This window comes from Saimiri boliviensis, chromosome 16 (genome assembly GCF_048565385.1).
Source record: "Saimiri boliviensis isolate mSaiBol1 chromosome 16, mSaiBol1.pri, whole genome shotgun sequence".
Classification (NCBI taxonomy): domain Eukaryota; kingdom Metazoa; phylum Chordata; class Mammalia; order Primates; family Cebidae; genus Saimiri; species Saimiri boliviensis.
In genome coordinates this window covers 81,608,095-81,623,071 of record NC_133464.1, presented here as the reverse complement: position 1 = coordinate 81,623,071, position 14,977 = coordinate 81,608,095, and the positions used below count along the sequence as shown (strand labels likewise).

The 14,977-nt window shown below is 39.2% G+C and overlaps 1 protein-coding gene across 1 annotated transcript in view; it reads right to left on the bottom strand.

Annotated features, from left to right (window-relative positions):
• USP12 (ubiquitin specific peptidase 12) overlaps positions 1-14,977 on the bottom strand; it is a 104,864-nt gene that overhangs the window by 50,007 nt on the left and 39,880 nt on the right. The window contains exon 2 of the mRNA XM_039473350.2: positions 1,493-1,573. Within this exon, the coding sequence (XP_039329284.1) occupies positions 1,493-1,573 (81 nt within the window). The remainder of the gene's footprint in view (positions 1-1,492; positions 1,574-14,977) is intronic.

The window sequence follows — 14,977 nt, the reverse complement described above, 5'->3', positions numbered from 1 at the left end:
TACTATCTGTGAAAATATTCTTCCGAGACAAAAATATCTGCAACTGAAAGTAACAGAAAACAGGTTGTCATTAAAGTACTAAAAAGCAACCACGCTGTTTAATTTTCTGCTAGGTTAAACTGTGTTATTTTTCTGCTCTTCATTAAAAAAAAAAAAAAAAAAAAAGCTTGGGCATATAGCAAGATCCCATCTCTATAAATAATTTTTTAAAAAATTAGATAGACATGGTGGTGCATGCGTGTGGTGCTAGCTACCTGGGAGTCTAAGGCAGGACTGCCTTAGCCCAGGAGGTCGAGGCTGCAGTGAGCTGTGATCACAACACCACACTCCAGCCTGCTGCCTGGAGTTAAGCTCTCTACTAGTTCTGCTGCATCTACTCTGGCCACAGTTTTATTTCTGAGTATCATTCACAATGTTCACCAACCTTTAATAGGTGGAGCTATGGCCCCTGTAGAGATGTTAATTTTTTGTATAATAACAAGGCACACAGACCAAAAGCTCTATTTCTACTCATCAAATGAATCTCTCCAGGGGATGAAGACAAAGCGTCTTCTGATGGTTTCTTAGTAACTTTATTCTCTCCTGCTTCTCTTAATTTTATTGTTATTTAAAAATTCTAATTGAAATGCTGTTTTTTAAAATTAGAATATAAGGGTAAATTCCAGAATAAAATAAGTAAGAGGAATGAATAATGAGTACCCTGTTCTGAAAAGAGACAGAGAAGGGTAGGGGAGTGCCGACTCTGTGTTACAGGTTTTATGCATAGTACACACACAAAGAATTCCCAAAGCACAGGGAATCACACACATCACTTCAACTGCTTTCCTCAAATCCATGAGAAACCCATCTCATACGTCCTATGCACAGACTAGTATTTAGAGTCCACCAATTTGTTCAATATAACTTACTGTGTTACCTATTTTATCAATATATGCATTTTAAAACACCTATCATGGGTTCACCTGATAGTACAGTACAACAGTATAAAATAAACTACCACAATTACATAGTACAGGTTTGTGGTATTCTCCTGTGACTCAGAACAGACAACATTCTGGTAAAACTCAAATTTTCCCAAAGTTTCAAAAATGTATAATTACTAGAAATACCTCCACAAGAACTGGGATGTACCTTTTTCCCCACATTGCACACTTTTATAGCTATAGCACTCGTACAATGACAGAAGTAAATTGTCAAATACTGCAAATATACTACTACTATTAATATAAATTAATACTAAATTTCAGCTATGAGAAATTTCTGACAAAATCGGGACAATCAGGCTGACAAGTTAGAAACTACTCTATCTCTAGGACTCTTAAGATGCTAGGCAACTTTGTTTCCCTTCCCTTAAAGATCATTTCAAAATTCCCAATCAAGTCTCTTGGCACTATTGATAAAAAAAAATTTCTTTAATAACTTATGAAATGCATTCATCATTTTTCAAACTGCTTCCAAACATGATTCTAAAAGCGTATCAATGGATACTTACATTGACTAATCCAAAATAGTGCTCATTGACTGGAAACTGTTCTGGACCAATCTCTTTCTCTAATGCCGAAGCATTGGCGCCCTATAAAATGAAAAACAAAAATCTTAGTATTTATACTACAGTCCTACACCACATAATGACGCTTCAGGCAATGACAGGCTGCAACACAATGATGGTCCTATCATATCATAACGGAGCCACCCTAAACAGGTGTGTCTTTATCCTTTACACTGTATTTTTAACTGTACCTTTCTTAGGTTTAGATATGTTCAGATGCACACTTATAACTGCCTAGAAAGTACAGGAACATGCAGTACAGGTTTGTAGCCTACCAGCAATAGGCTCTACCATCTAGCCTAGGAATGCAGTAGGCTCAACCACCTATGTTTGTGTAAGAACACTCTATGATGTGCACATGCACAATGACAAAATGGCCTAATGATGCATTTCTCACAATATATTCCCATCGTTACACATAACTGTATTTTCATAATATTGTCACAATTACACAGGTTAGAGACACCCTGTTAAAAAACCTTTCTATGATCCCTATTGCTACATAACACAAAAGAAAAAGGAGAAGAGAAACAATAATATTGAAGAATAAAGGCTTTTGATAATGACTAAAAATTGGTTTACAGGAACTTTCTCACAGAACCAAAGCCTGGATCAAGGAATTACATTCATGGTTTTTTTTTCTAAGTAATGAATGAAATCTGCTGTATCATGTACTCTAACAGGAGTGTAATCTGATAGCAGACATCTCTGAGAGCTGAAATTCTGTGAAGCTAAATATAAATACGTACATACTCAGTGGCCTAGCAATTCTGAACTATAAACCTGAAATTCTTACCCAGAACTAAGCTGACAAGAATGTTTACTGCAGTGTCATTTATGAATGCAGCTGACAGCAGTCTGGATGCAGCTGACAGCAGTCTAGATGTCTAGATGGTCCATCATTGGGGAAATAGATTCGTAAAATGTGACAGCATACTACACAGTAGAACCAGAATAAATGAACTGGGTCGGGGTCCCCAAACTACGGCTGGAGGGCCGCATGCAGCCCCCTAAGGCCATTTATCCGGCACCCGCCACACTTCAGGAAGGGCCACCTCTTTAATTGGTGGTCAGTGATGCATCTGCATCCTGTGCTCCTGGAGTACTGTATGTGGCGGCGCCACAAAGCACAGTGTCCCTCACGTACAGTACTACTTCCGGTGACGCGGGACAGACGCTCACGGCTCTGGAAGCGCGTCATATGACATACATCCGGTCTGCGACTGCGGCGCCCCACATCACTGGAAGCCGTGTGAAATAACAGCAGAAGTAGGAAGAAAGGCAAAGCACTATAACCATTACTACACAGTACAATGGCCCCCATACTCCCCCAAATCTACGACAACAGATTGGCCCCTATCACCTCCCTTTGCCCAAAAGTCTCCCCCCACATTACTACACACTGTGTTTCCCCTATTATAAGACCCTGTTTTATATTAATTTTACCCCCAAAAGACGGAGGCTGTCTTATTTTTAGGAGGTGTCTTAAAACAGGGGAAACATGCAGCAGTGGGCTTCCCACAGAAGAGGCCCACCGCTGCTGCAGATGTCCAGGACGCTGTATACACAGTGTCACAGGCTGATCACCGCCATCCCTGTATACAGCACTGGAGGTGGTGCTGGGCCTGTGACACTGTATACCGCTGTCTGGGATAGTGGAGGCAGCAGCGCTGGCTGTGAAGGGTGTCACACCTTGCATAGTCCAGCCCTCCAATGGTCTGAGGGACAGTGAACTGGCCCCCTGTGTAAAAAGTTTGGGGACACCTGAACTAGGTTTACACACAGAAACATGAGTAATCTGAAAAACACAATGTTAAATGAAGAAAAGAAAAATTAGATTAACACAAAACAACACCATGTGTGTTTAATAACGCATGGAAAGTAGACTGAAGAGTGTACAGTACATTAAATATACTACATACCTGAGTGGGTGCTGGAAAAGGGATAGGCCACAGAATTGGGAATGGAGGACAAGAAGAAAAGAAACAAAATCAAAGAAACAAGGGCCTCGCACAATCGTAGTATGTCACGGTTTCAAGAATGTGATCAACTCAGTTTTGTGCACCTGTGGTCCCTGAAGACCATGTGAAAGGGAGGGGGACAAATGTGGCCCTGAGCACCATGTTGGGTGATGATACATAAATGGATACAACTAAATGGACTCTAAAATGTAGTCTGAAAAGGAAATAAAAGCAACTCCGTTAATATAACTCTATGTTTACCTTGAAAACTCCCAAGAAAACATACTAGATAAGTATAACTGATAGGGCACTACTCAAAAAATACCCAATGTCACTGTGAAGAGCTGCAGAGACAATGTGCCTCCTCAGCTACACAGGGCATACGGTCAGCAACACACCAGTGATCAGAAACCCACACCTGCTGCTTCCTTTCCACACGTGACTTCTGAACCTGGGAAGCCCAGAACTTTTGTTAGACACTGCGTCTTCAATTCCCTGACACTTTGAAGCCGAAAAGGAGGACTGATAAAGGTACACAGTGAGTTGGCAGTCAAGTTCCACCAAACCAAGATGTTTCTTCTAACACCCTCCAGCCAACCAGTCCTTCTATATACATGACACTGTCTTTAATTTTTTAACTTGGGAATTACTTTTGGGTTTTACATAAAACCTTGATAGCATCACTAGTGAATAGATATCATCTGTTTCTAAGTTTGGATAGCAATAAATATGTCATAACAATGCCAAATTCAATTATTACAGCAACTTCACGATCCACTAAAAACTGTTGGGAATACTGCAAGCCCTACTACCCTCCACCCTGCCAGCTCAAGTACCTTGTTACAAAAGTCCCTCACATATGTTGAAAATAATCAATAAACCCAGGTTTTTACCACCTGTTGTAAAAATCCAAACTGATACTGGCTTATTTAAATGAGTATACTCCTTTTTCCCCACCAAAACAGAAGAAAAGGTACCATCATTCAAAATACAACCTCAAACACTTACGTATCTAGAAAAATAAAATACTAGTGCATATACCTTAGATGGCATTTCTAGCCCTTAAGATGCACAAAGAACAGGGTAACAGGTAAAGGTTCTCTCTCTACTGTTAGCCAAATCACACGCCACTCACCTTATATTCTAACCACCCGATGTCTGCCTGTCACCATATGTATCATGTACTTTTACACCTGCTTAGTAAGCTCTTCTCCTACCGCCTTGTCCTCACAGAAGTTTCAACTATGGGTCAGGTGTTGTCTCTCTGTGCCTCAGTTTCCCAACTGTTAAAAATGTTAGCAACTACTTTACAGAGTGACTATAAATTAACAGAATTTTAACTTTTCTAAGGCAGCTAGTGGTGCTTGGCACATAAGCAAGTGTCTAATAAATGCTGGTCCTCTTCTCACCCTTCCTTTCAAACACAAAGAAAATAAACCAGTCACAGTAATATATCTTTTCTGCTCCACGCAAAAGCTAAGAAATGACAAGAAGAAAATCAGAAGACAAAACAAGACAGCTATAATACACACACAAAAAAAAATAGATACTCTCCTTAGTTTGGCAGACAAGAGCCAATTCCACAAAGTGCCCCCCCCCCCAGAGGTATCATCACTGTACACCCCCGACACAGCCTAACAACAAAGTGGAATCATAAGCCAATTCAGAGGTCTGGGAACAGTAGGCCAAGAATGGTAAGGTGGAAAGAGCTGTAGATCACAATCGTTGAACCCTTCTAGATTGAAGAATCTTCATTTGCAAAACAAAAGGGTCAGAATCCTCAGCAATTTTCAAAATTCCCAGTTCCAAATTTATCTGTTGGGTTTTCAAGTAACCCTTTACATGAACTAAGATTTTCGTGGCTAAACCTATTCAGAAAATGAAAAGATTGTGTGATCTCTAAAATCTCTTCTCACTTCTCACTCAACATTCTACCGTTTCCAATCACTTTCATCAATACTTCTGAAGACATCAGTGTATTAACACAAAACTCCAGGGAAGTCCAAGGCAACCAATATATGGCAAGCCCACAATTCAACAGCCTGAAGAATGATGGTTAGGACAGAGGGAGGGTAGCAGATCGAAATCAAATGTACAAAGAAAGAACACTCACCTTATTACAGTTCTAAACTAAGGCACAGCACCGTAAACTATGCCTTCCTGTGGTAATGACACTGCACAGCAGATTCTGCAGATGAAGGAGAAGCATGCTTACTGCATGGAGTCAAGGTTTTCCTCTGCAGAAATGGTCAGAGTACACTCCTCTCTCTAGCCTAGTACTAACTAAAAAGGCAAAAGCTTATACTAAGCAATTGGTTCCTGCTGAGTTGTTTATAAAATTAAGAGTTTTCAACACCAAAGTTAGATATAACTGGTGAAAGCAAATTGCAAAGTCAAAATTTTGCTGTACAACTGTTACCTTTTTTTTTTTTTTTTTCCCCAGATACGGAGTTTCACCATGTTGGCCAGGCTAGTCTTGAACTCCTGACCTCAGGTGATCGGCCTGCCTCAGCCTCCCAAACTGCTGGGATTACAGACGTGTACCACCATGCCTGGCGAACTGTAACCTTTTTTTTTTTTTTTTTTTGAGACGGAGTTTCCACTCTTGTTACCCAGGCTGGAGTGCAATGGTGCGATCTCGGCTCACCGCAACCTCCGCCTCCTGGGTTCAGGCAATTCTCCTGCCTCAGCCTCCTGAGTAGCTGGGATTACAGGCACGTGCCACCATGCCCAGTTTTTGTATTTTTAGTCGAGACGGGGTTTCACCATGTTGACCAGGATGGTCTTGATCTCTTGACCTTGTGATCCACCCGCCTCGGCCTCCCAAAGTGCGGGGATTACAGGCGTGAGCCACCGTGCCTGGCCCAATTGTTACCATTTTTAAGACATCCCTGAAAGATTTTGTTGAAGGCTGACAAATTCTATTACGTCACATAATGGTCACACAATCACCTGAAAATTTAAAGTGAGCCTAGAAAAAGTAAAGATTCAATAAAAATAACTCCATTCCCACATTTGAGAAACATGACCCTAACAAACCTAACAATGGCTTTTATGAAATCAGTGATTCTTTACTGGGATAAAGGGAAAGCATGGTGGTGACAAGAAGTTCTGCTCCAGGTTGGGTATGGCAGCTCACACTGTAATCCCAGCACTTTGGGAGGTGGATCACCTGAACCCAGGAGTTCAAGACCAGCCTGGCCAACATGGTGAAACCCTGTCTCCACTAAAAATACAGAAAACTAGTCAGATGTGGTAGTGCACACCTGTATTCCCAGCTACTCAGGAGGCTGAACTGGGAGAATCGCTTGAACCGGGAGGCGGAGGTTGCAGTGAGTTGAGACTGCACCACTGCACTCCAGCCTAGGAAACAAGAGCAAAACTCTGTCTTAAAAAAAAAAAAAAATAGAACAAGTTCTGCTCTGTACCCTTCATAGGTATCAGAATTTATTTTGTCTGAGCACATGGCACACACAAATGGAAGAAGACATTTTTTTCTGACTTCTGTCCCATTTTTGTAACTTAGGCAAAAGATTATTTTAGACTTAGTACCCTTACTATAGAATTCATCATGAAAAAACAATTAGATACTCAGACCCTTCTGATGAAAACAACCAAAAGATGGAAGAAATTAAAAAATAACAATAATTAACTGAGCTAGTGATAAAATAATCTGCAGAGATCAAAAAACAAAGTGATTGGGGAACTACGAGAGATAAGCAAACACCAAAGACTTCCCACTGTGGGTATCTTTGACTTTAGTGACCTTTAAATTCTCTTCTCACAGCTGAACAGAATGGAATGCAGAAAACAGGTACTAAAACAGGGCCCACTCAACACAGGGAGGACAACAGGAGATACCAGCATGAAGCTGAGGTCCCCAAAGCATCTCTCTTCAATTTAAAAGGGAACCATACCACAAGAAACAGCAAGAAAACTTGCTTGACTTGTCCTTGGCCCTTAGGAGTAGAGACAGGAAGAAAGAAGAAATAAATCTCTTCCAAAATTCATAACCGTAACTAGGCCCTCGTAAAAGTTTGTGACCCAAATTTCCACAAGCTACGTGATCTAAAAACCAAACAACCAAACAAAAAACACCTCAGTAGAGAATTCAAAGAAATCCTAAATTGTGAGTACCCTCTTCCACCTCACAAAAGGCAGAATTACAAATTCACTCTGGAAGGGGATAAATTCAATTCACCCACAAAGAATTCCTACAAATACAATGCCAAAAGATTTGAGTTCATAAGTCAAAAATTACAAAAACACACAGGAAAAGCAAGCCCCATGAGTAAGAGCCCCATGAAGAAATGCAGAGAGCAGAATTAAACTCAAAAAGATATTAAACACAAGACTATCAGACACAGAATACAAAACAAATGTCTAATGTGTGTCAGGAAATGACAATGACTTGATTATAAGAACAAAGATGAGACTCTAAGCAGATTTTTAAAAAAGAACTAAATGCAACTTCTAAATATAAATGTTGCAAAAGCTGAAGTAAAAAATCAGTGGTGTGGCCAGGCATGGTGACTCATGCCTGTAATCCCAGCACTCTGGGGAGGCTAAGGCGAGTGGATTCAGGAGTTCAAGACCAGCCTAAGCAACATGGCGAAACCCCATAATGTGGTTTGGCTCTGTGTCCCCACCCAAATCTTATCTTGAATTATACTCCCATGATTCCCACCTGTTGTGGGAGGAATCCAGTAAGAAATAATCTGAATCATGGGAGTGGTTCCCCCATACTGTTCTCATGGTAGTGAATAAGTATCACAAGATCTGATAATTCTATCAGGGGTTTCTGTTTTTCAATCTTTCTCATTTTCTCTTGCCACCACCATGTAAGAAGTGCCTTTTACCTCCCACCATGATTCTAAGGCCTCCCCAGCCATGTGGAACCGTTAAGTCCAATTAAACCTATTTTTCTTCCTGGTCTTGGGAAATGTCTTTATCAGCAGTGTGAAAATGGACTAATACACCCCATCTTTATCAAAAATACAAAAAATTAGCCAGGCATAGTGGCACCTGTAGTCCTAACTACTCAGGAGGCTGAAGTGGGAGGATAACATGAGCCTGGGAGGTGGAAGCTGCAGTGAGCCAGGACTGCGCCACTGTACTCCAGCCTGGATGGCAGAGTGAGACCCCATCTCAAAATAAATAAACAAAAATAAGTTTAAATTAAAAAAAAATTTTAATGGGTATGCTTAAGAACTAAACAAGGTTAATATCAGATAGTATTTTTTAGCCAATATTCCTGTCAATGAAAGGTTATTAATAGAAACTCAAGTTTCATTAAAAATAGGAAACATTTTACAGAGAAGATTTCATGGGAGAATGAATCTATTACAGAACTGCTGTAGAGAGACCACGGTATACTACAAGTAGCACTGAACTAGAGTCTGGTCTTGGCCATAACAGTAAGTTGTAAATGACTTGAGACAAATGCTTCTCTCCAGACCTCAGTTTCCTCAGATACAAAACCTCTGTCTATAGTACCTTCCATCCCCACATTCCAGCAACATATGAATCTATCAGCTCTCATTAAAACATTAAATGTACAATGTTGGACAGTCTATTAAAAGTCAAACGTTAACAAAGTCCTCAATGAGTTAGGAAACAGCATCATCCCTCAATAATAGTAATAATAATCCAATACTAAAAATTTGTAGGCTGATATGGTTTGATGGTTGGCTCTGTGTCCCCACCCAAATCTCATATTGAATTATAGCTCCCATAATTCCCACATGTCGTGGGAGGGACCCAGTAGGAGGTGACTGAATCATGGGCATGGGTTTTCCCATGCTGTTCTCGTGATAGTAAATAAGTCTCGTGAGATCTGATGGTTTTATAAAAGGCAGTTCCCCTATACAAACCCTCTTTTAATTTATTTACTTATTGAAGTTTATTTATTTGAGATGGAGTCTCGCTCTGTCACCAGGCTGGAGTGCAATGGCACGATTTCGGCCCACTGCAACCTCCGCTTCCCGGGTTGAAGCAATTCTCCTGCCTCAGCCTCCTGAGTGGATGGGACTGTTACAGGCGCACACCACCACACCTCAGCTAATTTTTTTGCATTTTTAGTAGAGTCGGGGTTTCATCATGTTGGTCAAGATGGTCTTGATCTCTTGACCTCGTCATCTGCTCACCTCAGCCTCCCAAAGTGCTGGGATTACAGGCGTGAGCCACGGCGCCCGGCCCCCCTGCACACATCTCCTGCCTGCTACCATATAAGACATGCCTTTGTTCAGCCTCTGCATTCCACCATGGTTTTGAGGCCTCCCCAGCCATGTGGAACTATGAGTCCATTCAGCCTCTTTTTCTTTATAAATTACCCAGTCTCAGGTATTTCTTCACAGCAGTATGAAAATGGACTAGTACACAGGCCACAGGGCAAGTACCTCCTTAAACTTACCTAGCATGAATTCTTGAAAAGATGAGGGCTTGTTCTTTTCATGCCCAGAAATTGCCATCCAAGTGAAATAATAGGATGGAATTACAATGATACCTTTGACCTATTATTTTGATAATATAAAAGTAACTACATGTTAAATGTTGTAAGCAACCCCAAAATATCTGCAAATAGAAAAAAACAATAATATGGGATATGGCTGTCCTGCAATAAAATAATTTTTACATAGTCAACCACGGAAAACATACAACTAACTACCTTTCACTGTCCCACTGTGAAAAAGATACAAATTACACAAAAGTAAACTGGTAACCTGGAATGTTTTCAAGAAAATAATTAATTCATTCTGGAATTCACATAATTCCCCAACTTAAAAATCTCCTGGCTCACAACATCTACATCTAAAGCTAGACTATGGCTAAAAAATGGTGTCTATGAGGATATGTCATTTTGAAAAGTTAATTATATTCAGTATACACTGTTTTAAAAAGTAGAGAATACACCTTACCAAGAAATAAAATATGATGAAAACATAAAAGAATGCATATCTATCATCTGGAAAACATATTTAAATAGCCAAACTATTAGTTTCCACACAACTTTCTATTAATACATATAAACAGAAGATTCAATATACTGTTCCAGTTTCATGTTTCAAATCATATTTTAGAATGCAGCGTGTATTATTTTAAGTTAGATCAAGTCAGTACACAAAGGAGAACTGCCAAATCAGGCAGGAAAAGCTTCCCAGAGGTGGGAAAAGCACGTGACTTGGTAAAATAAGAAAAGTTCTGAAGGCACAGGAAACAGCTCATGTGAAGGTGTGAGGGTATAAACACAACAAAGAAGAGAATGTGAGCCATAAAAAGATGAATCCAAAGTATAAAGGTGAAACAAGTTTATCTCGTAAATGAGCAAGTATAAAAAGTCAAAAAGAGAAGGCTTAATCCTCATACCTGTTGTAGAAAACACCATGTGCTCTGAAACCCAATCAAAGCCAAGGAAAGTATTTATAACAAAACACATTGTATCTATATGATGAGTCTGAGGAATCATAAAAAGAGTATCAAAGCAGTAGGTTTTGGGCTATGTGAGATTCAGTATCTGACTATCTGTGTTCTCTCTAGCCCTGTGCTACAAGCTGGAGAAGATGATATTCAAAGTGGGGCACTCATTAGTGAGCGGTGAGGTCTTTGCAGTAGACCACAACTATCATCTTCTTTTTCAGTAAAACAGATCAGATACATATCTTTATTAACAGTAAACAAAGGCATCTGAAACGTTTGTTTCAATATGTAAGTATGTACATATTAGGTCTCACACTATTTCTCACTGTATGTTGAAATTTTTTAAATTTTATATACGAAAGCATAAGAAAAATTTCAAAATCATAATTCAACTGGGGAGTACAGAGTAAATAAAACTTAGCTTGTCATTATTACATATAAATAAAATCTATTTAAAATAAATTTAAAGATGTAGAGATAAGAGAGTAAGTGTCAAAACTATGTCATAACACAGGATGTCATAGCACGTCCGGACAGGAACAACAGTGAGTGCTGGAGAACTTGGAAAAGCTTCACAAACAGATGGAATGAAACAAGCCAAGCCTTGACTCTTCCTTCGGGGTATTTCATTATAGCTTTTCATGTTGGTAAAATGAAAGCCCTGAACTATAAAGAATAGGCATTTAAACGATCCAACTGCAGGATGAACAGGGGACTGAATGACAGCCTTCAAAGCAGGCGCTGCATTCCTGTCCCCATTCTAATAGAAACTATGAAACCACTGCAATAAAACACTGCCTCGGTTTTGTCATCAGCAAGAGGGGAGACCAGATTTGTACCATCTACTGCAAATCCAAAATGCTACAATTCTAAAAAAGCAGCACTACTATAGAGTAACCAAAGTTTAAATTTAGAACAAATATTGTACCCCTTTGAGCGTCAAGTTACTAATCTGCAAAAAAGGGGCAAACAAGACTCATAACATGGTCTGTTTCTGTGAAAACGTATAGAAGATGTTCAGAACAATGCCCGGCACAAAAGGCAAGAAGCACACTTCCTCTGCCCATCTTCCTACATCCCAACTACAATGCCATCTATTACTCCTTCCTTCAGATGAGCCTTTCGAAAAACAGTCCTGACAAAACTTCTGTGACTTGGAGGGAAAGTATCTGGGGGTTCCACACTGATCTGTGGTCATCCTAAGAATCTTGGTCTATAACTCCTCTACTGGCCTCCTCTGTTTTTAACTCTCCCATCAAAGTTAAAATGTGCACCATAAAAAGTACGAGGGATTTTTAGAAGGGTCTAGACCTAAAACTGGCATTGTACCATTGCAGCACACATGACAGAAGTTTGCAAAAGCTTAAAATCAGAAATCAGCACAAAGCAAAGTGACCGTCGGTTAAGGTATGATAAGGTACCAATGACACAAAAGGGAACAGAGAGGTTCAGCTGTCAACACTAATGGAGAAATCAGAACACGCTGCTAACTCTGAGAGAAACGAAATACTGTACAACCAATTATCAAGTTCTAAGAATCATATGATCAAAGGGCCGTTACCTCTATTCCTCTCTATCACGGGTCTTCTGAAAGCCACTTGTTTCATTGCAGGAGGAAAAAGAAACATGTAAATTAACTGTCCAGTAGTGTTTATGCTTGTGTATTCATCCCATCCTCTCACCTACTCTCCATATCACTCCCAAAAATCTTCAACCTGATAGGGGAGATTTCTGGCAAGTTTTCAAAAACAGAATTTCTTCCAGAAGAAATTAAAAGTAGCTTACTTTCTCCTTCAACTGCCACCACAGAAGGACTTGTGTAACGTATTAAACATGTAGATTTCTCATCTAATCAGTTCAGAAAAATCCAATTATATGATTAATCACTGGGCAAATAACCACAAATTTAAATTTACTCAGAGGACAACACTTATGTAATAAGAAACAAGTTACATATCTGAATCAGTATTATAATTATTGCTAAAGTAACTAAACCAAAACCAACAGGCATGTAATTTTAACTTTCAAAAGTTCCAATGTCTACTAGAAACTCAATGTTCCTATCAGACGTGTCAAAAGGCACACTATTCCAATGATCTGATTCAGTATTTTCAATGAAAAGTTTCACCATATAATTCATGGCTAAATGTGTTATAGAGAATATTTATTGAAAGATTCAGATTTATCTTAAGTCTTTTAACTCAGTCAAGATATGGAAATACAAGAACACTGAACACCAAAAAAAAACAAACAAAAAACACGCTTTTGATCTGTAAATGCTCACAACGAGACAATGAGCTACTGAAAGAAATCTCATTACTTCATCTCTGTCAGAAGTAACAGTAGTAATACTGGCCTTTCCAAGAACCACTCTGTCAAGCCTTCACATTTGGCTTAACAATAACATCAAAAGGAAAATTTTTAAATATGACCAAACTGAGCCTAACAACATAGTTAAGTGTGCACGATTAAACATTACAGCTCTTACTTTCCTGCCAATACAAGAAAACTTTCAAAAAATTCATAAAATATTCTCATGAATAGCTAAACATTTAAAACATAACTATATCTGAACTCCATAACTTGCAGCTTACCTAAGGCAAAAAAAAAGGGGGGGCAGCATGTGTTTTTTACAGCATCTTCACATTATCTTCAACGCAAGGATTTACCTACTTTGATGAACAAATTACAAGAATGTTTCATCAAGCTCCTTCTACCATATTCTTGACAATTTCTGTATCTATTTAACCACATAATGTTTCAGCTCTATAAAAAGCAAGGATCCTTGGATTGCCACCCTGCGTACCCTTCACACACCTGACTTGGGTAACAGATTTCTGTGATTATGCTCAATCAGAAAACCTGTGTTGATGTTTTTCCACTTATAAAGACATGAACACTTCTAGTTTTCCAGATGCCAATGTTATAGTATAATGAAGTATTTGTAAAGTACCTACCACTCCTGAGAAGAAAATCACTATATAAATAAATACAAGGTATTATTAAGTTGAAGTAAAACCAAAATCAACAAATAACATTATGGTCTGACTTAGTTTATAGTAACAGAGTTCGTTCTTCAGATTTCATATGTGAACCCTGGTTCGCCCTAAAAAAAAAAAGCAAATTATCATCAAACTTACATAGTTTTATCAAATACTTAAAATATTCCATACACTTCAAACAAAACAAGGTACTCATATCGTGAACTGTCTCAGAAAGAGTTCTTCATTCTTACCACAATAAGAAAGTAACCTGTGGCTCTTTCTGTGTCACTGAGACAACAGGAATATTATAATAAACCAGGGTTAAGTGGAAAGAACAAAGTAGCGTCTCTGCCAGTCCTGTTTTCTAGACCTCGATTCCCCTGACCTATAAAATGTGGTTCTCTCTTACCATTTTCCAGCTACAAAACTGTGAAAGAACTGAAAACAACTTTTAAATTCTGCAAAAATAAAAACCATTCTTAGCAACCACACCGTTAATAGCTCAGAAAACGACAGTGTCACTCTAAAGACACGCATAGGCCAGGTGCAATGGCTCATACCCACAGTGCCAGCACTTTGGGAAGTCTGAGCAGGAGGACTGCTTAAGGCCAGGAGTTCTAGAGAAGCCTGGGCCAAACAGCAAGACTCTGTCTCTCCAAAAAAAAAAAAAATTTTAATTCCCTGGATGTTGTGGAGCACGCCTACAGTCCCAGCTGCTCGGGAGGCTGAGGCAGGAGGATCATCAAGCCCCGGAGTTCGAAGCTGCAGTGAGCTATGACCTGGGCAACATAGTAAGGCCCTACCTCAGTAATAATACAAAATAAAAATAAATGTAAGCATAATTTCTGTGAAGGATATTGGGGAAATTCTGCAAAATATTTTACACCGTTAATATAGATTCAGTCTCTTTAGAAACAATAACAAAAAAGCACCACTGTTTGATAAATAGTGGGGAAGTAGAAAAAAACTGGCTACAATTGGCATGAAATGCAGTCACATCCAAAACAAAAGAGTGGAGTCACCAGCATGGAAAATGGCAGAGTAGAAAGCTCCAGGCATTAGCCCTT